This window comes from Choloepus didactylus, chromosome 13 (assembly GCF_015220235.1).
Source record: "Choloepus didactylus isolate mChoDid1 chromosome 13, mChoDid1.pri, whole genome shotgun sequence".
NCBI classification, from domain to species: domain Eukaryota; kingdom Metazoa; phylum Chordata; class Mammalia; order Pilosa; family Megalonychidae; genus Choloepus; species Choloepus didactylus.
The window spans coordinates 95644038-95667738 of record NC_051319.1 but is presented as its reverse complement, the minus strand read 5'-3'; the positions used below and the strand labels follow the sequence as shown (position 1 = coordinate 95667738).

Here is a 23701-nt window from a genome sequence, read left to right as displayed (position 1 = left end):
CCCACCATAGGATTCAGTTTTATACATTCCCATCTTTTGACCTCCAACTTTCCTTCTGGTGACATATATGACTCTGAGCTTCCCCTTTCCACCTCATTCACACACATTCGTCACTGTTAGTTATTCTTACATCTTGCTACCAATACCCCTGTTCATTTCCAAACATTTAAGTTCATCCTAGTTGAACATTCTGCTCATACTAAGCAACCACTCTCCATTCTTAAGCCTTGTCCTATATCTTGGTACCTTATATTTCATGTCTATGAGTTTACATATTATAATTAGTTCCTATCAGTGAGACCCTGCAATAATTGTCCTTATGTGTCTGGTTTATTTCACTCAGTATATTGCCCTTGAGGTTTTGTCATCAACCCATTTTTTTTTTAATATGGTTTTGTTCACTCACCAAACATTCCATCCCAAGTAAATAATCAATGGTTCTCTGTATGGTCATATATTTATGTGTTCACCACCTTCACCACTATCTATATAAGGGCATCTACATTTCTTCCACAAGGCAGGAGGGAGAGTCAAAGAAGGTAGAGAGGCAAAAGAAAGAGGAAAAAAAAATGACATCTAGGAAGCAGCAAAAGGAAAAATAACCTTAAATCAAAGTAGAATAAAGAATCAGACAATACCACCAATGTCAAGTGTCTAACATGCCTCCCCTATCCCCCCCTCTTATCTGCATTTACCTTGGTATATCACCTTTGTTACATTAAAGGAAGCATAATACAATGATTCTATTAGTTACAGTCTTTAGTTTATGCTGATTGCATCCCTCCCCCAATGCCTCCCCATTTTTAACACCTTGCAAGGTTGACATTTGCTTGTTCTCCCTCGTAAAAGAACATATTTGTAAGTTTTATCACAATTGTTGAATACTCTAGATTTCACCAAGTTACACAGTCTCAGTCTTTATCTTTCCTCCTTTCTTGTGGTGTCTCACATGCTCCGCACCTTCCTCTCTCAACCGTATTCATAGTTACCTTTGTTCAGTGTACTTCCATTGTTGTGCTACCATCTCCCAAAATAGTGTTCCAAACCACGCACTCCTGTCTTCTATCACCCTGTAGTGCTCGCTTTAGTATTTCCTGTAAGGCAGGTGTCTTGTTCACAAAGTCTCTCATTGTCTGTTTGTCAGAAAATATTTTGAGCTCTCCCTCATATTTGAAGGACAGCTTTGCTGGATATGGGATTCTTGGTTGGTGGTTTTTCTCTTTCAGCATCTTAAATATATCACACCACTTCATTCTTGCCTCCATGGTTTCTGCTGAGAGATCCGCACATAGTCTTATTAAGCTTCCTTTGTATGTAATGGATCGCTTTTCTCTTGCTGCTTTCAGGATTCTCTCTTTGTCTTTGACATTTGATAATCTGATTATTAAGTGTCTTGGCGTAGGCCTATTCAGATCTCTTCTGTTTGGAGTACGCTGCTCTTCTTGGATCTGTAATTTTATGCTTTCATAAGAGATGGGAAATTTTCATTGATTATTTCCTCTATTATTGCTTCTGCCCCCTTTCCCTTCTCTTCTCCTTCTGGGCCACCAATGATACGTACATTATTGTACTTTGTTTCATCCTTGAGTTCCCGGAGATGTTGCTCATATTTTTTCATTCTTTTCTCCATCTGCTCCTTTGCGTGTAGGCTTTCAGGTGTTTTGTTCTCCAGTTCCTGAGTGTTTTCTTCTGCCTTTTGAGATCTGCTGTTGTATGTTTCCATTGTGTCTTTCATCTCTTGTGTTGTGCCTTTCATTTCCATAGATTCTACTAGTTGTTTTTTTGAACTTTTGATTTCTGCCGTATATATGCCCAGTGTTTCCTTTACAGCCTCTATCTCTTTTGCAATATCTTCTCTAAACTTTTTGATTTGATTTAGCATTAGTTGTTTAAATTCCGGTGTCTCAGTTGAAGTGTATGTTTGTTCCTTTGACTGGGAAATAACTTTGTTTTTCTTAGTGTAGGTTGTAATTTTCTGTTGTCTAGGCATGGTTTCCTTGGTTATCCAAATCAGGTTTTCCCAGACCAGAACAGGCTCAGGTCCCAGAGGGAAGAAATATTCAGTATCTGGTTTCCCTGAGGGTGTGTCTTAGAAAATTGCTCCACCCTTTGATGCCTCAGGTCACTGTGCTTTTCTGCCCAGCAGGTGACGCCTGTTAGCCTATAATTCTTGACTGGTGTGAGGAGGTATGGCCGTGTTCCCCCAGGCTCTGGGGTCTGGTTCTGAATGGAAAGGGCCCCACCCCTTTCCTCCTAGAGAGGACATACCCCCCAGGTGGAGGTCATTAGCATTTCAATGGTCTTGCTCTCTGCTTGTGGTGTCTCCACCCTTCCCAGAGTCACAGCCCTGGAAACTGAAAATGACTGGGGCTTTCTCCACTGAGCCAAAAAAGAAACAGATAGTCCCCTTCAGACCCAGCCCAAGGCGATCCTCCGGCTCTCCAAGGTCAGTCATCACCCAAAGCCTTTTTTGGGGATGCGTACCTGTAGTGAGCAGTTCACACTCGCTACTTAAAACCCCAGTTGGAGCTCAGCTGAGCTATGTTCGCTTGCTGGGAGAGAGCTTCTCTCTGGCACCACGAGGCTTTGCAGCTCGGGCTATGGGGGAGGGGGTCTCACGACTTGGATCCGCAGGTTTTACTTACAGATTTTATGCTGTGTTCTCAGGCATTCCTCCCAATTCAGGTTCGTGTATGATAAGTGGATGGTCTCATTTGTCCCCCCACAGTTATTCTGGATTATTTACTAGTTGTTTCTGGTTTTTTTTAGTTGTTCCAGGGGGACTACTTAGCTTCCGCTCCTTTCTATGCCGCCATCGTGCCCAACTCCTGACTGTTTTAAAAGTTCAACTTGCTTGTGAGAACAAGGGAAGAGATGTCTATTTGGTGCAGGATCTATATTTTCTAAACTGTATAACTCTATAGTTGGTTTGTTTAAACACCGCAGTTACATGGAACTTTGAATAGGAAGTGAGATACAGTAGGTTAGTATAGGTTAGAGTGAAATAGTGAGACATCCCAAAGTAATTTGGGCAGAGAATAAAAAATATATTTACAGCCTCCCCCCCACCCCCACCCCTGCCCCAAGGAGCTGGGGGACAGTGCAGAAGTGTTGGACTTCCTCACCTGGACTGGTGTTGAAGTTGTCACAAACATTGGGACTGGCGGTTTGATGTGCTGAGCCCTCGATCGTGAGACTTGCCCTTATGAAGCTTGTTACTGCAAAGGAGAGGGTAAGCTTGCATATAAGTTTGCCTAACAGTCTCCCCCTGAGTGCCTCTTTGTTGCTCAGATGTGGCCCTCTCTCTCTGTAACTGAGCCATCTCGACAGGTGAACTCACTGCCCTCCCCCCTACGTGGGACCCGACTCCCAGGGGTGTAAATCTCCCTGGCAACGCAGAGTATGACTTCCAGGGATGAATCTGGACCTGACATCGTGGGATTAAGAATATCTTCTTGACCAAAAGGGGGATGGAAAATGAGACGAGATAGTTTCAGTGACTGAGAGATTTCAAATGGAGTCGAGAGGTCATGCTGGTGGACATTCTTATGCACTATATAGATAACACCTCTTAGGTTTTAATGTGTTGGAATAGCTAGAAGTAAATACCTGAAACTACCAAACTCCAACCCAGCAGTCTGGACTCCTGAAGACGAGTGTATAACAATGTAGATTACAAGGGGTGACAGTGTGATTGTGAAAACCTTGTGGATCACACTCCCTTTCTCCAGTGTATGGATGGATGAGTAGAAAAATGGGGATACAAACTAAATGACAAATAGGTTGGGATGGAGGGGATGGTTTGGGTGTTCTTTTTTTATTTTTATTTTTTATTATTATTCTGATTCTTTCTGAGGTAAGGAAAATGTTCAGAAATAGATTGTGGTGATGAATGCATAACTATATTATCGTACTGTGAACAGTTGATTGTATACCATGGATGACTGTATGGTGTGTGAATATATTTCAATAAAACAGAATTAAAAAACAAAGGTCCCATATAGCAACTTGGGGATTGGTATTAGTTGGAACTATATGAAAATGCTGCTGATCAATTGTTTTTGATCTATACAAAAAGGCAAGTTATAAGGCTCAGACTAGTTCAAAATGCCAAAACGTGGGGTGATATTAGGAGTGGGCAGCTCTGTTTAATAGACACAGAAAATAACGCTGGGATGCAAGAGCCTCGCTTTGCCCTGGAAAACTTTGACCCCAAGCCCCTCATGCTTAAGTGGTGCACCTCCAACTGGGTGCCTCCCCCAGCAGTCCAGGAGTCTGTGATGTGCTTCATCTCCATCTTCTCCTTCCCTCGCCAGTCTCTTCTCTGCCCAGCCTCCCCTGTCTGCCTCCCTTGCATCCTACCTGATCCCTCCTGCAGGACTGTCACTTCCCTGACTGTTCCTTGCCAGCTCTTGCCTCCAGGCCTTTGCCTAGCTCCTTCCTCTGCGTGCATGCCTTTTCCTTCACCTCTTTTTCCTCCCTCCCCTACCTCTTGGGGCCAACTGTTACTCATCCTTTAGGACTCAGCTGAGACCTCACTGCAGGAAGCTTCTTTGCTCTTCTCTGAATATGTTCATGGTCATGCATCCATCCACACGAGGCCCAGTTGTGCCAGGCCCTGTTCAGTGCTGGAAATGTATCAGTGAGCATGACAGTTCCTCCCCCATAGAACTTTCTGAAGATAGTATCTCTTTTCTGGCTCCTTAGTTACCCTCAGTGTGAGTACTATATTGTGGTTGAAATTGTTGTGCGCATCCCTTACCAGACTGTGTACTCTTAATGGCCTCTGGTCCTAGCACATAGTAGGTGCTCAGTAAATGTTGCTTGATTGAATGAATGGCTGCATGGAAGGTCCCGGAAGCCTCTAGCTGCTTGGAAGTGGGAGAGCATGAGAGGGCAAGGAGCACTTAGGGTCCCATGGGTTGGACAGCACTGCTGCCTATTTATAGCCTTGAAAATGGGGTCAGAGTGGCCCAGAGAGGAAATGGCCTACCTAAAGGAGTCACGTTTTGACAGTGCAGGCAAGTGACGCAGTAAAATAACATGAATGATTCGGTATCCAGGGGAGAGTAGGCCGACACCTCTGGTGAGGGGAGAAGCCCTGTGTGATGGCTGTCCCTTCCGTCTCGAGGCCCCACCCTGCGTGGAATCTGGAGGAAAGAGGGAGAGCTTGGTCTGTTAGAGCCTTGGATTCCTTCCCAGCTGCTGCGTGGATCCTTCCCTCTCCTCTCTGTTTTGGGGGTCTCCTGGGACATGATGGTGATATTAAGACCAGCCTCCCCCATTTGGATCTCAGCATGTGGTTCTCAAGGTGCTTTCCCTCTTATTCCAAGTGAGCCTTGTGAGGCAAGTCCTACAGCTGGAGATCTGGAGCTTGGCTGGAGATTGCAGGCTGGAGTGAGCGTGGCTCAGGGCGGGAGTCGGGCAGGTGGAGTTGAGTGCAGCAGCAGGCTCAGACGCTAGAGGACACAGCCCCTGCTGGCTTCTTTCAAAGCTTAATATTGCTGTGCTGGTCCCAGCAGTGCCCAGCACTGGACGGAGCACTGCTAGGAGTCCTGTGCCAGGAAGGGCTCCCCTGCCCTGCCTTCCCTTCAGCATCCCCCCATTGCAGAGCCTGAGCTATCACGGGGGTCTCCACTGATTCATTCATTCATTCAACACTGTCACAGCTACTGAGCCCCTTCCAGTGTCCGTTCCAAGCACGGTGCTAGGTGCTGGGGATACATTGTTATTCTTATGCATAGTTATTTCTCTAACTCATGACACAGACCTTTTCCCCTTGGAATCAAGTATCAAGGGGGGAAGCAGACCTAAAGGGTTTTTAAGGATCCTTGCAAAGCAGTGATTCTGTAGTTCTGACCCTCCTAGGCCTCTGTTTTTCCATCCATCTCTCAAAGCTGCTCCACTTTTTTGATGTCACTGGCCTGAGATCACTGAGAGAAATGCAGAGTAATTTGGAAGTAAAATTCCACTTGTTCTGTCTTCCTGTTCATTTATCCATGGGACAGATTCTTGAGGGCCTCCTTTTATCAGTCTCTGTGCTGAGAACTGGGGATATGGCCATGGACGGGGCAGACCTGGTATCTGCTCTCCCGGGTCTCTGCATCGGACTTCCTGCACTGGGTGGTGTAGTCAGCAGGGATTTATTTCTCAGGCTCCAGTGCCTGGAGCCTGAAGTAGGGCAGAGAGAAGCTCTGGCAGTAAAGCTGCTGCCCAGTGCTCATGGTGCTTCTTACAAGTTGCCCTGGTTTGGGCAGTTGACTGTGTTTCTCATTCCTCCCTGCCCAGGGGTGTGATCAGGTTGCAGGGGATTCATGGCTGGTGGGAAGAGGACGTGTCCCTTTCTGGTCACTGGCTGCTGGAACTTTAAATAGCCACTCTGCACCCATATCGCATGCCTCCGAGTGCCTGCTTTGCAGACATAAACAAAAGAATAGCCAGATGCTTGGCCAGGAGCGAGGCAGGCACTGGGAGGCACAGGAGATGGCTCTCTCCGTCTGTCCAGCTGCTACTCCTGAAATGCCTGGTTTATGTGGGCCACCCCGCCTGCCCCCTTCTTCCGTGAAGACTTTCCTGGTTCCCTCCCCTCACTGGAATCAGCCTCTGCTGTCTTCCCACATTATTTTGCCTCTGTCTTAGGGTATTTATGGTAATTTGTGTGCTCATCTCTCGCCTCCACTGAGCCTGGAGCTCGTGAAGGATGGGGATTGGGTCCTATTTCTCCCTGGACATTCAGCCTTAGCACTGAGCCTGGCACAGATTAAGTACCCTGGCACCGTGCTACGTGCTCAGTGACTTGGGCCCTGGCATCCCAGCTCTCTGCAGCTGTTCTCCGGGTCTCCCCACCCCTCCACCCCCACCATCCTTATCAGTGCTTCCTACCTGACCCATATCAGACTTCTCTGTGAACCAGCTCCATTGTGCATTCAGGTTCGATGTCTGAGATCCTCTGGCTTTCTGTCCCTTCTTCCCTCCCCCCAAGGACCAAAACAGCTTGTCCCCAGACTCCAGTTCCCAGCTCAGTTCCCTGAGCTCAGAGGGGCAGCAGCCTGTGTTGGCATTGAGCCTGAAGGTGCTCGGGGTCCGGGACCCCACCTCACTAGCTGGCAGCTGCAAGGTTTCTAGAGCTGGAGAGCAGAGGGGAACAGGGAGGGACCTGGGTTCTGTGTGACCTCCAGCAAGTCGCTTCCTTTCTTTGGGCTTGGTTTCTTCATCTCTGTGATAGAAACCATTTTAAGTGCTTCTGCAGGTTGCTAAAATAATCACATTATTGGAGATGAAAGGACTTTGTAAACTGTAAAGTGCCATAAAAATGCAAGGGGCTTTTGTTACTCTGGCAAGGATAGTTTCCATCCCCTGCACCCAGCCATGCTTTCTAAACCCTCTCTTGGGACCTATGGAAAGTGGTGCAGTCTGGGGGCCTCGGCCGAGCCACGCTCCCTTGGGGCAATGGCTCTGTCCTTTGAGCAGGTTTCAGCAGGTGGGATGGGGTGAGGCATCTACACTCTTCCCCAGGGTTTACGCAGTCAGCAGCTGCTCAGGTTTACAGGGGAAGCGAGCGCAGGCGGGACTCAGCCTGTGGCCTGGGTCAGGAGTGCAGGTTGGGGCTGGGAGTCGTCCAAGGTCAGGGTTGGCAGTTCAGCCTCTGCTTTTGTCTCCACAGGGTGCCAATTACCGCGGCTCCATTTGCGACTTCCCGAGCTTCGACCCAAGCCAGGATGCCGAGGCTCTGTACAAGGCCATGAAGGGCTTCGGTGGGTGCTGGGCAGCCACAGGAACTGGGCCCACAGGGGGCAGGAGTCCTCAGGGCTGGGAGTGGTCCCCAAAGCCTGTGGGGATGGGGGAGTGAGAGATACTCCTCTTTTGTCACCCCTTTTTATTGTCTGTAATAATTTTATAATAAACATTTTCAGGCAAGCAAGAAGCTTAAAGAAAAATACCAGCTTCACTCAAACCTACCACCCTTAGGAAATACGGCTTCAGACTAGTTGGAACCTCCTTGGTACCCTCCCAACAACATCACTCCCCCTTTCCTCTTGGGGTAACTACTACCCTGAATTTGGTGTTTATGATTCTCTTTTATTATTCCTGTGGTTGAAAGAGCCCTTTGCTGGGTGTTAAGGACGCCTGGGTTTTTCTAAGCCAGATTCATTGTGAGACCTCTGGTGAGGCCTTGCCTCTCTCTGGGCCTCAGTTTCCTCATCTGTGCAAGGAGGAGCTGGAGCAGGGGGCCCTGGAGCTCAGATATTCTGGGTGCTATGGTCCCTCTCAGTGGGATCCCCCCTTCCCACCCTGACACTGTGATGTTGTGAGCAGAAGGCTCAGAGAGAGGACCGCTGGGAGTGGCAAAGCTGTGTCCAGGGCAGGGGGGGGGGCAGCCCTGGTGGGCTTCCTGGAGGCAGGGTATTATAGGCTGACGGTGCCCTCCCCTCTTCCAGGCAGTGACAAGGAGGCCATCCTGGAGCTGATCACCTCCCGGAGTAACAGGCAGAGGCAGGAGATTTGCCAGCACTATAAGTCCCTCTATGGCAAGGTAGCCACGGCAACCGGAGGGCAGGTGGGGGGGGGCGGGATTTCATTCCCTTGGTTGCTCCTTCAGGTTCTTTCCCGAGTACCTCACTCCAGGTCTGCCTCTGTGCTGACACCTCTGCCCCTGAGGGCCTTCCCTGCTCTTTTTCTTCTCCCCAGTCAGGTCTCATTCTGCCGCAGATTTGTCTAGAGCACCCGGCGTCTGATCGGCACTGGGCTGAGTGTTCAGGCTGCATTGGCAGCAAAGGTGGGGCAGTCTCCACCTTGTGGATTCAGGTAGGGGCAGAGATGAACAGCAAACAAGTGAGCAGGTGAATAGCGGGGAGGGAGAGGCACAGTGACGTGCTCTCCCCTCCTGCACAGCTGCTTTCCAGCCATGTGACTTTCGACAAGTCACCTGACATCTCTAGGCCCATTCCTTAGGGTTGATAATGGTACTCGCCTCTAAGAGTAACAGTGATGCCCGGTGACTCAGCCCAGGGCCTGTGCAGAGAAGGTGCTCGTTAAGTGTCACTCTTGTCATTATAGTTACTGTTCCACCCCCTCCCTCCCCAGGACCTCATTGCTGACTTGAAGTATGAGCTGACTGGGAAGTTTGAACGACTGATTGTGGGCTTGATGAAGCCACTTGCTTATTGTGATGCCAAAGAAATTAAAGATGCCATCTCGGTAAGAAGCATGGATGCATATGCGTGCGTGTGTGTGTGTGTGTGTGTATGTGTGTGTGTTGGGGGTGGGGTTGGTTAACGGGGGCATGCTTGTCTCAGCAGTGAGCCCTGCACCCACCCAGCTGATGGGCCCCGCTTCAGGAGGCAGTTGGCCTAAACCCTACCCCAGAGGGGTGCCAAGGTGTCCTCCACTGGGACAGATGTGGCCATATGCTGGTGTGAGGCAGACTCTCCGAGCAGTAGCCTTTGGTTCACACACCAGGAGCTCAGAGTCCTGAGGACGCAGGATCTAAGAATGTAGAGTCAAATTGTGTCTGACACGCCAAAGGCCAAGGGGAGTGCTGAGGGAGGTGGGGGTGGGGGGCAAGACTGGGGTGGCCTGAGAGGGCTTCTTAGAGAATGAGAGGATCAGTTGGGAGGATTTAGTTGGTGGAGTGGCAGGGTCCTTCTAGGCTGGGGGGGAAATGGCAGGAGAGTTTCTGAAGATACGTTCAGAATAAGGTGTAGCTCATTCTGGTTGACATAGAGGCTTGCCCTCCGGGGAGAGATAAAGTGCTATGATCTTGGCCTGAGATGAGCTATTAAGCAAGAATTCATTTCATTAAACTGATGCACTTAGCAGGGTGAGAGATTATTGCCTCGCCATTCTCCCCATGAATTTGGCGGAGCAATTAGTATCTTCTCTGTTTTACAGATGAGAAAGTTGAGGCCCAGAGAAATAAAGGTTCTTCGTGCAAAGTCACAGAGCATGACTAAGAGCTGTGGCAGGGCTGCACCCCAAGTGCTGGGGCAGCCATAGCGCTGGCCACTTGGGGATCTTGACCCATGGTTAAGGGCCTCCCAGCCCAGCCCCTGACCTGCGTGTGCTGCTTCTCTTCTCCCAGGGCATTGGCACCAACGAGAAGTGCCTCATTGAGATCTTGGCTTCCCGGACCAACGAGCAGATCCACCAGCTGGTAGCAGCATACAAAGATGGTGAGTTGGGCAGGAGGGGCCCCTCAGGATCTTCACACACAAAACAAGGGCAATCACATGGGCAGGGACCCCGAGACTATCATCCTTCCTTCTTGTCCTGTCATCCATCCATCCATCCAATAAGCACCTGCTCTGTACTGGGCACTGTGCCAGGTTCTGGGGATAGGACAGTGGGTAAAACTGCTGCAATTCCTGCCTCGTGGAGCTTACAGACAAACAAGGGAGACAGACAACAAGCAGTTGAACAGATGTGTGAGATGATGACAACTGTGGGAAGCGCTGTGAAGGAAAACAAACACAATTGTGAGAGAGACAGGCTAGCTAGGGAAGACTGATTTCAAACAGATGATCAGGGAAATCCTGTCTCAGGAAGAGGTGGGCAGGAGCCAATTACATATAGAAAGAGGAGAGTTGACTCTTCCAGGCAGAGGGAACAGCAGGTCCCAAGGCCCTGCGGCAGGAATGAGCCTGGTAGCCGGTCTGAGGCTAGAGAAGCGGAGGGCAGAGCAGGATCACCCAGTGCCTTGGGGGCCAAGGTGGAGAGACAATGTTTTATGCTAAGGTCATGGAAGTAGAGGAGTGTTCTGATCAGATATGGGATATAGACAGTCACCCTTGTTGCTGTGGATTGGAGAGGAAGTACGAGCAGAGGCAGAGAGGACAGTCAGAAGGCTGTAGCCACTGACCAGTGAGAGGTGATGGAACCCAGAGTAGGGTGGTACAGGGCAGGGAAGAGAGAAGAGGACAGGCTCCATTTCATCACGTCCTGGGTCACTGCAAAGAACTGGGCGTCCACCCTGGAGCTTGCCACGGAGGTCGTGTGGCTTGGCTCTGGGGTTTATAACAGATATCTGGTCATGTGTGGGGTAGCAGAGACCTGGGCCTCCGGGGCTGCCTGGGGATGGAAGAAGAGCTTGTGTTCCTTCCCTGCAGCCTATGAGCGGGACCTGGAGGCTGACATCACTGGTGACACCTCTGGCCACTTCCAGAAGATGCTCGTGGTCCTGCTCCAGGTGGGTCTACCTCGGGGGCCCCGAGAACCTCCTCAGAGCTCACTACCAGAGTGCAGGTGGAGGACTTCCTCCTTGCACCCTCCTCTCTGCTGCCCCAGACAGGGGGCTTGTGAGGGGCACCAGGATGGCTCCTCGGGTGTGGAGTCCTCTCCTCCCATCCCTCCCGCTGCCCATTTATCCTCCGGGCTTTGGGACTGTTTCTCTGTGGCTCACCTGGGTGTAGAATGAGAGTCCAGGGGCCCCATTCATGTCACCTGCTTTGTGTAGGCAGGTTCATTCAGGTGACCTGACCTTCCTTTTCGCACACATCTCTCCCCTCTTGTGCCCAGGAATATCCTCTCCCATGACCTTCTCCACACATGCCCCTTCCCCTCCTTTCTGTGTCCCCCTCCAGCCGCAACAGTTGCCTGAGGACAGCAGCAGGGGCTTGGCGATGCGGGGGCCTGGCGTTGTGGGGGCTGCCTGCATTGCATTTCCCACCTCTCAGCCCTGCTCCCTCCTCCCACCCCACCCAAGGAGTTTCTAAAAAAGACACTGTCAAGAGGCTGCCAGCTGCTGTCCATGGCTGAATTCAGCCTGCCAATCTGCATTTTTTTCCTTTGTTTTCCTGTGCACAGTGTTTCAAAATAAACAAAACGTTGAGTTCATTGGTAATTTTTTAAGATAGGGAGATAATGCAGAAAGATGCACATTTCTGGATTCTTTTGAATGACTGACCATTCTAGCTGCAGCCAGCCTGCATCCCTGCCTGACAGCCTTGGTCAGGAGCACACGTCCCAGGCTGGTCCCCTTGCTGTGTGCTTTACCTGCCTGGCCCTGTGGGAATCTGGCCACAGGGACGCTGGGAGCAGGCGTGGAGAGGACGCAAGTCCAGGTCCAAGCATCACACCTTTATGGAGCTTTGTGTGTAAGTTAAGCCATGGCCTCCCTTCCCCATGCTCTGGCTTCTACACCAACCCCTTCCCCTTTTCTTCCTCCATCACTCGGATAACCCACATCCCATATTAAGCAGCTAGGGAAATTATCAGGAGGGAGTTGCGGTGTGACCTTTGCCGCCATTTGCAAAGCTGTTTGTTCTGGAGAGGAGGGTCCCATCCCATGATCCTATCTTTTTCTCTTGGGCCCTTGGCATCTTGTGGCTGCCTGTGAGCCACAGAAATGCCCTAATTGGGGTCCAGCATCATGGAGTTGAGGATGTTGCCACCCCAGCTTCTAACATCAAGAGACAGTGATGTGCCACAAATAGTAAGCCCGCCAGCTCTACCTTCTCGTGCCCATTCCCAAAGAGAACCCAGAAGGCTTGAGACCCATTAACCCATAATCCTGGGGAAGGAAGAGATGGAGCAGAAACCCAGCCAGGCCAGCCACAGACCTCCACCCACATAAGCAAGGAGCCCAGTGTCGTTTGTCCTTGTTCCCTTTGAGGATCTTCCTCTTCCAAAGCCTCCCGTCAGATGGGGTATTGAGGGTGGGCAGAGCAAGAGAAGCTCTGGCGGGATCTGGTGCCTGAGTCTCTTGTGAGCTCAGACCTCAGGGCCCAAGTCCCAGCTCCTCATTGCTGGATTCTTTGGGTTAGGGCATGGGAGTCCCTGATAGAATGCAAACAGGCTGGCCCTTCTCCCCTGTGGTATCAGTCTTGGGGGTGTCCTGGGCAGTGTCAGGACCTGTGGCAGGGCCCTGTCCTCAGAGGTGTTCTCCATCCCAGGCTCTGACTTCCTCTGGGATAGAGGCACCTCGAGGGACCCTGATTAACCTCAGGGCTCCCTGGTTTGCTCCCAGCCCCGAGGATGAAGGGAGGGGCAAGCAGGCGGGACACTGAATCCCCTGAAACTAGTGCTGAGATCTTCATCCAGTGGCAGCTACATGTCACTGTCCCTGGACACACCTCTGGGCCATAACTGGCATGCAAGCCTTCCCCCCTGGTTCTGTGGCATTTGAAAGATGTACTCGTGTCTCCCTGCCCAGGGAACCAGGGAGAAGGACGATGTGGTGAGCGAGGACTTGGTGCAACAAGACGTCCAGGTAAGCAAGCACCAGAGCCTTGCTTGATAGAGGGGAGAGGTTGGGGACCCTGGGTAGGGCTGGAGGTAAAGTAATTTGTGTCAAATACCATAATTCACAGCTATCATTTATTCAATGTTTTGTTGAAGAAAGGATTCAAGTTAACTTTCAGTTATGCACATAACATATGTAGAGCCAGTGAGATGTATGTTCTGGAGCTTTCCTCATTTGTTCCATTTATCCATTCAGTTAACAAATATTTATTGAACACCTGCTATATGCCAGGTGCTCTGCTAAGCATTGGAGAATCACTGATGAACAAAATCAGACAGTACTGGGAGAACCTTCTCTATCGATAACGCCATCCATCACAGGTGTCTTGAGCACCTGCTATGAGCCAGGCCCACTGCAGGGGCAGATTCAGAGAATGGGGAGGCGTAGTCCCTGTCCTGAGGAGCCCCTGCATGGTGCAGAGACAGGCATAGAAAGACATCAGTATAATGGACAGTAGGATCAAAGCTACAAAGGAAACAGCTGTGGGAACCTAGAACAGAGAGGGAAGGAAAGGGATCTCTACCTGGGTCATCAGTCTTGAAAAGATGGGAATTTTAACTTGGGCCTTGACAATTGAGTAGGAGTTCCCCAGAGAGAAAGGGAGGAAGGCATACTGGGTATATGCAGAGGTTCTGAGGCTAGCAGTTCCTGGTATGTTCAGGGGTCAAGCAGCAGTTCTGAGTGACCAGGCCATTAAATCCTGTTTCCCCTGAGGTTTCCTTTTTCAGTTAAGTCCCACCTCTTCCCCTCCAGGACCTATATGAGGCGGGGGAACTGAAATGGGGAACAGATGAAGCCCAGTTCATTTACATCTTGGGAAATCGTAGCAAGCAGCATCTTCGGTTGGGTAAGCTCCACAGAAGACCTACAGCTTTTCCCCTGGGTTTTGCCAAGAATTCCTCGCTCCTTTTTCATTTTCCTTTCTACTAATGGAGCACAGTAACTACTTCATCTTTATTGAATTCAAATACTAGTCCTGATTTTATTACAGTGGTTTGTATAGTCCTAGTCCTGAGTATTAACAAGATGTTCAGTCCTTCCTTCTAAGGACAGTCCTGTCTTGCTGTTGGGGAGTGGGGTACCCAGTCCCTCACTGACATCCTCGTTATGCCCGCATATGCACGACACCCCCACCCGACCCCTGAGTATAGTACCAGACCTAGCTTTATGCTTGGCGGTCATGTCCTGGCCATTGCCCCATCCCCTTTTGAAGTTCCTGTTTCTTCTCAGTATTTGGGGGGCACTTTGAGACATCCCTGTCTCCCTGCCCCACTCAGTGTTTGATGAGTACCTGAAGACCACAGGGAAGCCGATCGAAGCCAGCATCCGAGGGGAGCTGTCTGGCGACTTTGAGAAGCTAATGTTGGCCGTGGGTACGTCCTGACGTTACATTCCCAGGGATTTCAAGGGATTCTGGGATACTGGCCCAGGAACAAGGGGCCGAGAATGGAAGAAGGAAATTGTAGGGTATGAAGAGGGGGAGAGAAAGCGAGATGGCTGGTGACTCTAAAGGCCTAGCCAGGGCAGCATGGCCAAGGCCAGGGAAGGGAAGGGAGTGGAGCCTCGGATGCCAACTTCCTCCCACTCCTTTCCACAATGTGGTGAGGGAGAAAGAATGCCAAACTAGAGGTTGGGACGATGGGAGTCATGAGAGCAGACTGTTAGGCGCTGCGCTGAGTTTAAACACACGCATTGTCTTGTTTAATCTTGTGAAAGAGCCAGGAGTGGGCACTGCCATTGTCTCCGTTTCACAAACAAGAAAACCGAGTCGCAGAGGGGCCAAGTCACTTGCCCAAGGGGTTGTTTTTTATAATGAATTGGGAGCACCCTGAGCATGAGGGATGCCAGGAGCCAACAGGTTGATGATCAAACCCAGGACTGTCCAACACCAAAGCCTGTGCACTCAACTCCTATACCAAATGACCCCCACTAGTGCTTCCCCCAAGTCTGCTGTTGATGTGGAGTGAGCCATTTCTCCTTGCAGGGCCTCAGTTTCCTCATTAGGTAAACAGGATGGAGGAGGACATGGGCCTTGCAAGTTTGGCATTGAGTCAGTATGTCCCAGTGTGATTGTGATTGTGTGTGTGTGAAATGTGGGTGATGACTTAAGTTGTAGGCAGAGTAGAGCCACAGCCCAGGCCTCACTTTCCCTCCCAAAGCCATCCCCTGCCAGCCCTAGTTCAAATAGTCAGGGTCTGGCCTGTTCTGCAAGCTGGTGCCAGAGTGATTCCACTGCAAACACCTTGGTGGCGTAGCAGGATCTCGAGAAACACCTTCCCTACCTCCACCCCCTCCCCCACCACCCACCTGGCACTGTTCTCTGTGAAGCCCAAACGGGACTGGAAGGATAAAGTGGGTCTTTGAGATGCACTACCCCGATCTCAGCAGGCCCATTTCCTGATCTCTTTGTCACATGGGCCTGTGGTAAAAGTAGATGCAGGCCTGGGGGTGCTCTGAGGCTGTGGACTGCCGGGGCAGCCAAGGTTCTTGTTGAGTTTGACTTAGGGGACCCCCAAGGAATAGAAACAAGATGTCAGGCCACCCTATCCCCCTTCTGAGGCAGCCGGAATTACTCTCCCCTTCTCTCTTTCCAGTGAAATGTATCCGGAGCATTCCGGAGTATTTTGCCGAAAGGCTCTTCAAGGCCATGAAGGTGAGTGGAAGAGTTGATTTGAGTGGGGTTGGGGGAGGGGGTCTCTGCCCACACCCACATATCTGTTGGATTCTTTACCAAGTCCTTGGGGGTCTGCTGGCCAAAGAGTCGACAGGGCTAACTCCAGTGGTGGCACTGTGTCCCAAGGCTAGGGATGCACACACCCACCCACCCAAACACCTGCCCCAGCCTCATGATTGATCAGAGGGTGCAGTGACAGCCTGCACCATCCATCAGCTGCATGGGTTGGCAGCCTGACTCTTTAAAATGTTAGCTAACTGGAATGTTAATACAGAGTACATGTAGAACAGCCACTTTGGAAAACACTGGGGTGTTGTCAGATGAGACATCCCCGTGACCCAGCAGTTCCACTCTGGGTGTGCATCCAACAATGGTGCTTCCCAGTATTTTACACACAGGCACACAGGGAAATTGATGGCATTTCTGTGGCACGCTGGGTAAATGAATGCAGTTGTTGGCACTGGAGGCCTAGGGCCCAGGAGCTTGGGTCTTCCTTGGCCATACCAAAAGGGCAAAGCAGACTGCAGCCCATCTCCATCCAGCCTGCCCCAGCAAGGTTGGCAGCTCTGCCCTAGAGAGGTGTTGTCTGCACACATGTGTTTGTAAGACTGCAAAGCAGTGTTATCTGTATCAGGAAGAAACTGGAAACCACCAAATGTCCATCAAGAGTAGCAGGGAAAAATAAATACACGCTGGCATATCTATGGAGGGCCAAAATGTGCAAACCTAAATAGAATATTGCTTAGCTATTGAAACTTATGGTAAAATGATAAAATCAAGGACGGGAGGAAGAAGAGAATAAGAGCAGGGAGGTCATATGGAGCTTCAAAGGCAGTGGCAATGTTCTGCTCCTTTTGTTCTTAATTTTAACCTATTATTATGGAAAATAGTATTTTTGACTAAGCTGGTGGCTGCCCACACTCCAGCCCACTATGGAGGCTGCATTTCTCAAACCCACTTCCCTTCCAGGGCCTGGGGACACGGGACAACACGCTGATCCGCATCATGGTCACCCGCAGTGAGCTGGACATGCTCGACATTCGTGAGATATTCCGGACCAAGTATGAAAAGTCCCTCTACAGCATGATCAAGGTCAGTGGAGCGAATGGGGCTAAAGACAGGGACAGGGAGCTTTCACACAAGACAGAGGGCCTGGGAACCACTTCCACGAGGAAAGTGACTGCCCTGGAAAGCTGAGAGTCTCATGGAAATTCTAGGAGCCTCTGCCTTGTAGCACATTGAAGGAACTTAAGGAGATTCATGGAGAATGCAAGTGTCGGGGGGGCTTGTGGGAGGGGCTGAGCCCAAAGAGGAGGCCAGGGTCTGGCCGTGGAGGGCATGCAGTCCACATGAATGATGAGGTCACCGTCCTGAGGGCGGGGGGAGTTCCCAGTCCCCGGAAGGAAAGGGAACATCGAGGAACATATAGGAGAGTCACGTGGGAGCCCTCAGCCCTGGGCCCAGCCACTCATGGCTTTGGGACCTCCAGCTCGTGAGGCTTTGCCGAGAGACAGATGTAAATTTGATTTCCCCGCCTTTTTGTGGATGAGTAAAGAGGAAGCTTTATAAAGGCGACAGCAAAGAGGTTCAAGCTATGTTCCCCCAAGTGTGTTTTCAAAGAGGAATTTTCATAGGAAAATGTTCATGGGAAAATAAGTTTGGAAGAATTAGAATAAACCAAGATAGACCTGTTTCTTTACCATAGAACTCATGGCCTTTGATATTTTGAAGTACATTATAAAGCTCCAAGAGAGAGATAGAATATGCCACATTTATCAAATGTTTCTTTGTTTGATTTTGGCATTTCCCAGCATTTTTGTTCTTGGAACCCCTAATTTCATGGAATATTTCACTTGAGATGGCTGTGCTGGGGATTATTTGGTGGCAGTGGTGTGCTAGAGCCAGCTTGCACTGGCTGAGAAGAGCAGTGAGCATCTCTTCTCAACTTCATGTTCAGTGAAGTCACATTGGTAGCTTGAAATTGTCCGTGGTTGGAAGTATTTACACCAGGGAAATTGGCAAATGCTACATAGCAGGACTTCCTTTCTTTGTCCTTTACTCCCTGAGAGCCAGTTGTTAATTATTTTCCTGAGACCACTACCTGCTGGTCTCAGCCACCTCCAGAAAGGGGGAGAGTTGTTTCTGCTATGAGTAAGTGGTCAGCCTTCCCGTTTGGGCTGTGAGAAGCCAGGGCTGTGTGAGAGATAAACTTTCCTCTTTCTTTTTCCCCAGAATGATACCTCTGGCGAGTACAAGAAGGCTCTGCTGAAGCTGTGTGGGGGAGATGATGAGTAAGTGGCTTCTTGGCCCCGGGCTGGAGGGCGTGGCCTCAGGAGGTGGCCTGGCAGGAGTCTCCTGGCTCTCATCCCAGGACGGATTGGATGAGCCTGGGGATTCCTGTGGGCCAGGGTTGCCGTGCAGGTGGAAGGAGGCCTTTGCTGCTATCTCTTGTTCTTGTGGTTCTGTGTGTCTGTGTGTCTGTGTCTGAACATGAGTGTGGCCTCCTGCCTGCAGAGATGTCTATTTTTGTGAACTTGGAAAGGCAGCCTGGGCTCTTGGACCAGGAATCAGAATATGAGGATCCAGGCTCCTCTACCTAAAAGCTGTTAAGTGGGAAAAATAGAAATCCCTGCTCTGCCAACTCATACGGCATGTTTGTATTAGGCTTTTTCGGTGTGCCAACACTGGGGCAGCACCTACAGTCCAGAAGGACATACGGACCACTGTGGGGCAGTCCTATGACAGGACTTTTGAAAGTACGATATGGGGTCAGCAACCCAGACTGGAGGCCCTTTTGAGAAAGTCCCAAGGAGGAGGAGGTAGAGGGTCGGAGGAGGAATGCTCTGGACGGGGGAAATAGCCTTCAGCAGAGGCCAAGAGATGAGAAGAACAGCTGGTTCATTTACATACCCAAGGCTGCCCTTTTGTGGAGCCTGGGTCTGGAGATGAGGTGGGGAGGTGGGCTGGGCCCGGGGCCCTCTTTATGGTATATGCACCTCTCCTAAGGGTGGTAGGGAGCCACTGGAAAGATGAAATGGGGTGTGACTTGACCAGATTTGTATTCCAGGAAGAGAATTGGGTGCTCTGATTTCCTGTCTCTGGGGCTTATCAGGAGCCTGCTGAGTAAGGACTAGGAGAACCTTCTATTAAACTTTGCTAAGTGCCATAGGGGCCGAGTCAGCTCATTCAGTTCAGCAGGCATTCACCGAGCCCCCAGTAAATTCAGGAGCTCTGGGGGAAGAGTTGTGGAGATGACATGCTCATAGACTGCACATTGACCTGTTTGGACAGAAATCCCTCAAATTATAAGGAAGAAAGGGGACATTGAAGGGTTGGAAAAACCCTGTCCTGCTTGGACCCCTTGCACTGCAGAGAGTCTCATAAGAGGGTAGGGGGTCTTTTAAGGTGGGGCTCTCTGGATGGTCCACTGTTTGTGTGTGCATACACATGCACATGCATGCATTCACTGTGTCCTTTCCTTCTCTACTGCCTGCCCTCAAGTGGTCCCACTGTTCTCTGAACCCCAGTTCTCCCACCTCCACCTCTCATTTCCAGACACCTTTGCATCTCCTTTCTTTCTATGTTGGAGAGCACAACCGCCTGGGGGGTCAGGAGGAATGAATATGAGTGTCTGGGTGAATTTCCATCCATCTGTCTTGGTTTGGTGACTGTCTGTCTCTCTATGGCATGAGTGTAGGTTTGGGTGGGCCTGGGGGTTACCCCGTGTGTGTGCATGTCCGTGTATTGTCTGCGTGTGCTGGGGACTTGCCAGATGGGAGTGTTGCCCAAGATGACCTTCCCTCCTGTGCTCTCCTCACCCTGCCCCTCCATTCCAGTGCTGCTGGCCAGTTCTTCCCGGAGGCAGCGCAGGTGGCCTATCAGATGTGGGAGCTTAGTGCAGTGGCCCGAGTCGAGGTCAGACCCTCCCCACTTCCTGCTTGGCCTCTTGACCACAAGCTTCCACTCTTCTGCTCGCACCTTCCTGCTGCTCTGGTTGGCACCCAGCTGCCCCCTGGTGGCCAACCTGAGACATGGTTTCTCACAGCTAAAGCTTCTCCCCTGGAGTGAAGAATGGGGGTGGGGGCGTCTGATTCCTGCATTAACTTCTAACACGCTGGGCAGTGCTCTGGCCCATTAACTGTTAATTAATGGGGCTAATGGAGACTTGGCTGGTTCCACGGAGGGGCTACCCCGACCTAAGTCCAAGGGTTGGGCTTTGGAGGCATGAAAGCTGAGAACAGACGGGTACCCCAAAGTGGGTGCCCGGGAGGATTCAAGGTTTTCCTGAGCATGCACAGACTCAGGGTCCATGAAGGACGGGAAGGACAGTTTTCACAAAAATCCCTGGGCAAACCATTCCCAGGGCTGGTAGCCCTGGTCACATAGGAGTGTGGAACCTTGGATTCTCTTCGTTACTTGCTGTGCCGCCTTTGCCACCTCCCCACCCCTCTCTGGGCCTCTACGTCTCCGTCTGCCAAGTGGGAATGTTGGACATGGTGATCTCAGTCCTTGAGCTCTGGTGTTCCAGGACAGTGTTTCCCAAATTATAGGGCAGGGACCACCACTGCAGATGATCTTAATTTATATGAGCAGCCCGTTTAATTTAGGTGAAGACTGACAGGGTGTTCATACTGAATCTCACATAGTGAAAATTGATTCTTGTTTCAATTTCATCAACTCCTCTGGTTATGTCGAAGAGAGAGCCTCGGTTTGGTGTTACTGTTCCTCTGACATCTCTGCAACACTCTCTGATTTTCCTTTTCCTTAAGAGAAAGGTAGCTTCAAGTGCAGAGCCTTTCACAGGCAATGGCATTAAGGAAACGTAGCAATATTTAGCAACATGATTTTGTTTTTATTACACTTATTTTAATGGATTATCATTTGTTTTTGGCACACAATACTGATTCTCTATTCATGATGGTGTTTTTAAATTATTTTCATTCATTAATTCACTTACAATTATTTTTTGAGTGTCTGCTGTGTGCCAGGCACTCTTGGGATGTATCAGTGGACAAACTGGATTAAAATCCTTGCCCTTAAGCAGTTTTTAAATACATTTCCAAGTGAATACATTTAAGTAAAAAAGAAGTTGGATTAAGTGAAAATATTAAGAAATAAAATATGGAAATATGGAAAACATTGTGAAGGTCATCCAGTAGCAGCTGAAATTTGGGAGGCCCTGTTCTGGTATCTCAGAGGAAGTGGCCCTTTAAGAGGCAGTGGGCTGTTGAGACAGGGCAGGATTCAGAGGGGTTGGGGAGGCCCCAGGGGAATAGGCAGCCACACGGGAGCCAGGACAGAGCTGGCTCCTGGGGCAGGAGCTTGACCACTTTTCCCTTGCCCCTCACTTGCCCTGTTCCCAGGCCCGGGGACTCTTACTTTCTCTCTCAGCTCTAGGGCAGGGGCTCTCTCTGCTGTGCCTTCACCCTTGCCTCTTTCCCCCAAGCTGCTTGGTTTGGGGTTCACTGGGAAAGCTCCCGTCTTGCATGCCCCTCACTTGGCCTGGCCCCCGGGGGGCCTCCAGACACCTGCTGAGTCTCTTACTGCTTCTCGCAGCTGAAGGGAACTGTGCACCCGGCGAATAACTTCAACCCTGACGCAGATGCCAAAGCCCTGCGGAAAGCCATGAAGGGCCTTGGTAAGGGGGACAGCAGGTTTGTCAGGGGCTGGGCAGAGAGTAAAGGGGTGAGGTCTCAAACCAGGCTCTACAGGATGGGAAGGACTTCCTCCTGAGTTCACAGAAGCTCCTGGCTCCCTGAGTATGGTGAGGGGGAACAAGAGGATTCATAAGGGCATTCCCAGAGACCATGGTGCTCCCCAGCCCTTCAGAAGCAACCTCCTAGCATGGAAGAAAGTACTGGGTCGTGAGACCTGCATTCTTGGGCAAGTCTTTCACCCTCTCTGGAGCTTCGAGGCCCCAGGCATAAAATGAGGACTGTGTTCCCTGTAATCTAAGAGTCCCAGTTCTGGGGTGGGAGCACCCTCTGTTGATCCTCCATTTGGTACCAGTGGGAAGAACCAGTCAGTGGGAGGCTCTTCTGTGGGTGGGTGGTCTCGACCCCTGCAGCCCTGGGACCTGTGATCGGAAAGTCCAGTCCAGGACAGAACATCCAGGATTTGGTTTCCATTGCCTTCTCTCCCAACATCTGTCCAACAGCCACCCCAGGGCCTTAGGTTAAGTCCCTTCCTTTCCTAGGCCTCATTTTCCTTATCTGCCACCTGGGATTAATAATACCTGCCTGGCGTAGGTAAAGCGATGGGTGTGAAAATGTTTTGAAAGATGAGGACTCTGCCAGGTCTTAGCATCAATGGCATTAATCCAAGAAGCAGGGAGTGACATCCTGATACCTTCCAGTCGGCCTGCTGTGGTTAGAGGGACCCATGGCCCACTTTTTGGGAGTTGATGAGAAAGAGCAGAGGGTCCCTAACAGGAATTAGACTGTCAGTGTTGGAAGGATCTGTCAGTACCTACTCCAGCCACTTCATGTTAGATACGTGGAAACTGAGTCCCAGAAACGGAAAGGGACTTGCCCAAGGTGGGTGGCCCTGGCTCCCAACCCAGTGCTGTCTGCTGCCCCAGGTGTCCCCTTGCTTCATCTGGTGACATGGCAGAAGCAAGGCAGGGGGGAATCCAGAGGAAACGGGTGGCGGAGGCAAGTTTCCCGCCGGGGCTGGGGAAGCCCGTGGCTGTCTAGCCAGGCAGGCAGAGCATCAGTGTGGGCATTTGGGGCAAGCTGGGCCACGGGCCTTCCTCTGAGGTGGGTGGCTTTGGTGCCTCCAGGAACCGATGAGGGCACCATCATCGACATCATCACGCACCGCAGCAACGCCCAGCGGCAGCAGATCCGGCAGACCTTCAAGTCTCACTTTGGCCGGGTAGGTGCGCAACCTGGGCCCCAAGCCCCGCATCCCTGCTCCTCCCCTGTTGGAGCTCGGCCTGTCTCAGCCCCTTCGCACAGCTGGGCATGTGATCATGTGATCTTGACTGTCTCCAGCATTGGGCTGGGGCTGCATGCAAACACATCTCTCCAGTCCCCCAGTTCCATGTGACCAGCAACACTGTGAGATGGCTGGGTGGCCAGGCTCTGGGATATGAGTTGTTTCCATGCAACAGAGCCAAGGCCCCTGTGGTTGGGTTGAGGCTTTGGGCCTCTCACAGTTCCCTGTGCAGGGGGAGAGCTGGCCTCAAGGCTCGAAGGCCGAGGATCAGCAGCCCATTGCACCTTTGCAGCACCTGCCCTTAGCTGACAGGTTTCCCCAAGATGGAAAGTCTCCTTCAGCACTGCCCCCTTCCCCTCGTTGCCTGTGCCTCCACGGAGAGCTCATCTCCCTTCCACCCGCTTTGATGTTTCCTAAATAATAAATCAAACAAAAGCCCAGGCAGACACAGGCTGCCCCCATCCCCTCATCTGCACAGAGCCTGCTTCCCCATTCCATGTCCTCTCCCTGTGCTGGGCCATGTGTGGGCAGGGGCCTCTGTTGGCCTGACCTGGCTCTGCCCTTTGCAGGACCTGATGGCTGACCTGAAGTCCGAGCTCTCCGGAGACCTGGCGCGGCTGATTCTGGGGCTCATGATGCCACCTGCCCACTACGATGCCAAGCAGCTGAAGAAGGCCATGGAGGTCTGTTGTGGGCGTCAAAGGGTGGTGTCCTGTCAGGGCAGGTGCCTGGGGGCAGAAGCACTCCCCACCAGCCCAGGGGCTTGGTCATAGTTCCTTGGCAGAACCCCTCCCACACCCAATTCAAACCAGCATAAAAACCAAAGGGGGTGTTGCAACTGAAAAGTA

The 23701-nt window shown here is 50.9% G+C and overlaps 1 protein-coding gene across 3 annotated transcripts in view; it reads left to right on the top strand.

Moving 5' to 3' along the window:
- The window catches only part of ANXA6 (annexin A6), a 59210-nt gene that overhangs the window by 18335 nt on the left and 17174 nt on the right, over positions 1-23701 (top strand). For 2 of the 3 annotated variants that reach the window (XM_037801200.1, XM_037801198.1), the window contains exons 3-17: positions 7664-7754; positions 8439-8533; positions 9085-9198; positions 10082-10172; positions 11106-11185; positions 13151-13207; positions 13994-14087; positions 14518-14613; positions 15835-15893; positions 16884-17006; positions 18147-18205; positions 19751-19829; positions 21471-21552; positions 22696-22790; positions 23423-23536. In XM_037801200.1, coding sequence (XP_037657128.1) covers positions 7664-7754; positions 8439-8533; positions 9085-9198; positions 10082-10172; positions 11106-11185; positions 13151-13207; positions 13994-14087; positions 14518-14613; positions 15835-15893; positions 16884-17006; positions 18147-18205; positions 19751-19829; positions 21471-21552; positions 22696-22790; positions 23423-23536 — 1329 coding nt within the window. Of the gene's footprint in view, positions 1-7663; positions 7755-8438; positions 8534-9084; positions 9199-10081; positions 10173-11105; positions 11186-13150; positions 13208-13988; positions 14088-14517; positions 14614-15834; positions 15894-16883; positions 17007-18146; positions 18206-19750; positions 19830-21470; positions 21553-22695; positions 22791-23422; positions 23537-23701 lie in introns of all 3 variants that reach the window. The other variant, XM_037801199.1, reaches the window with a different exon arrangement.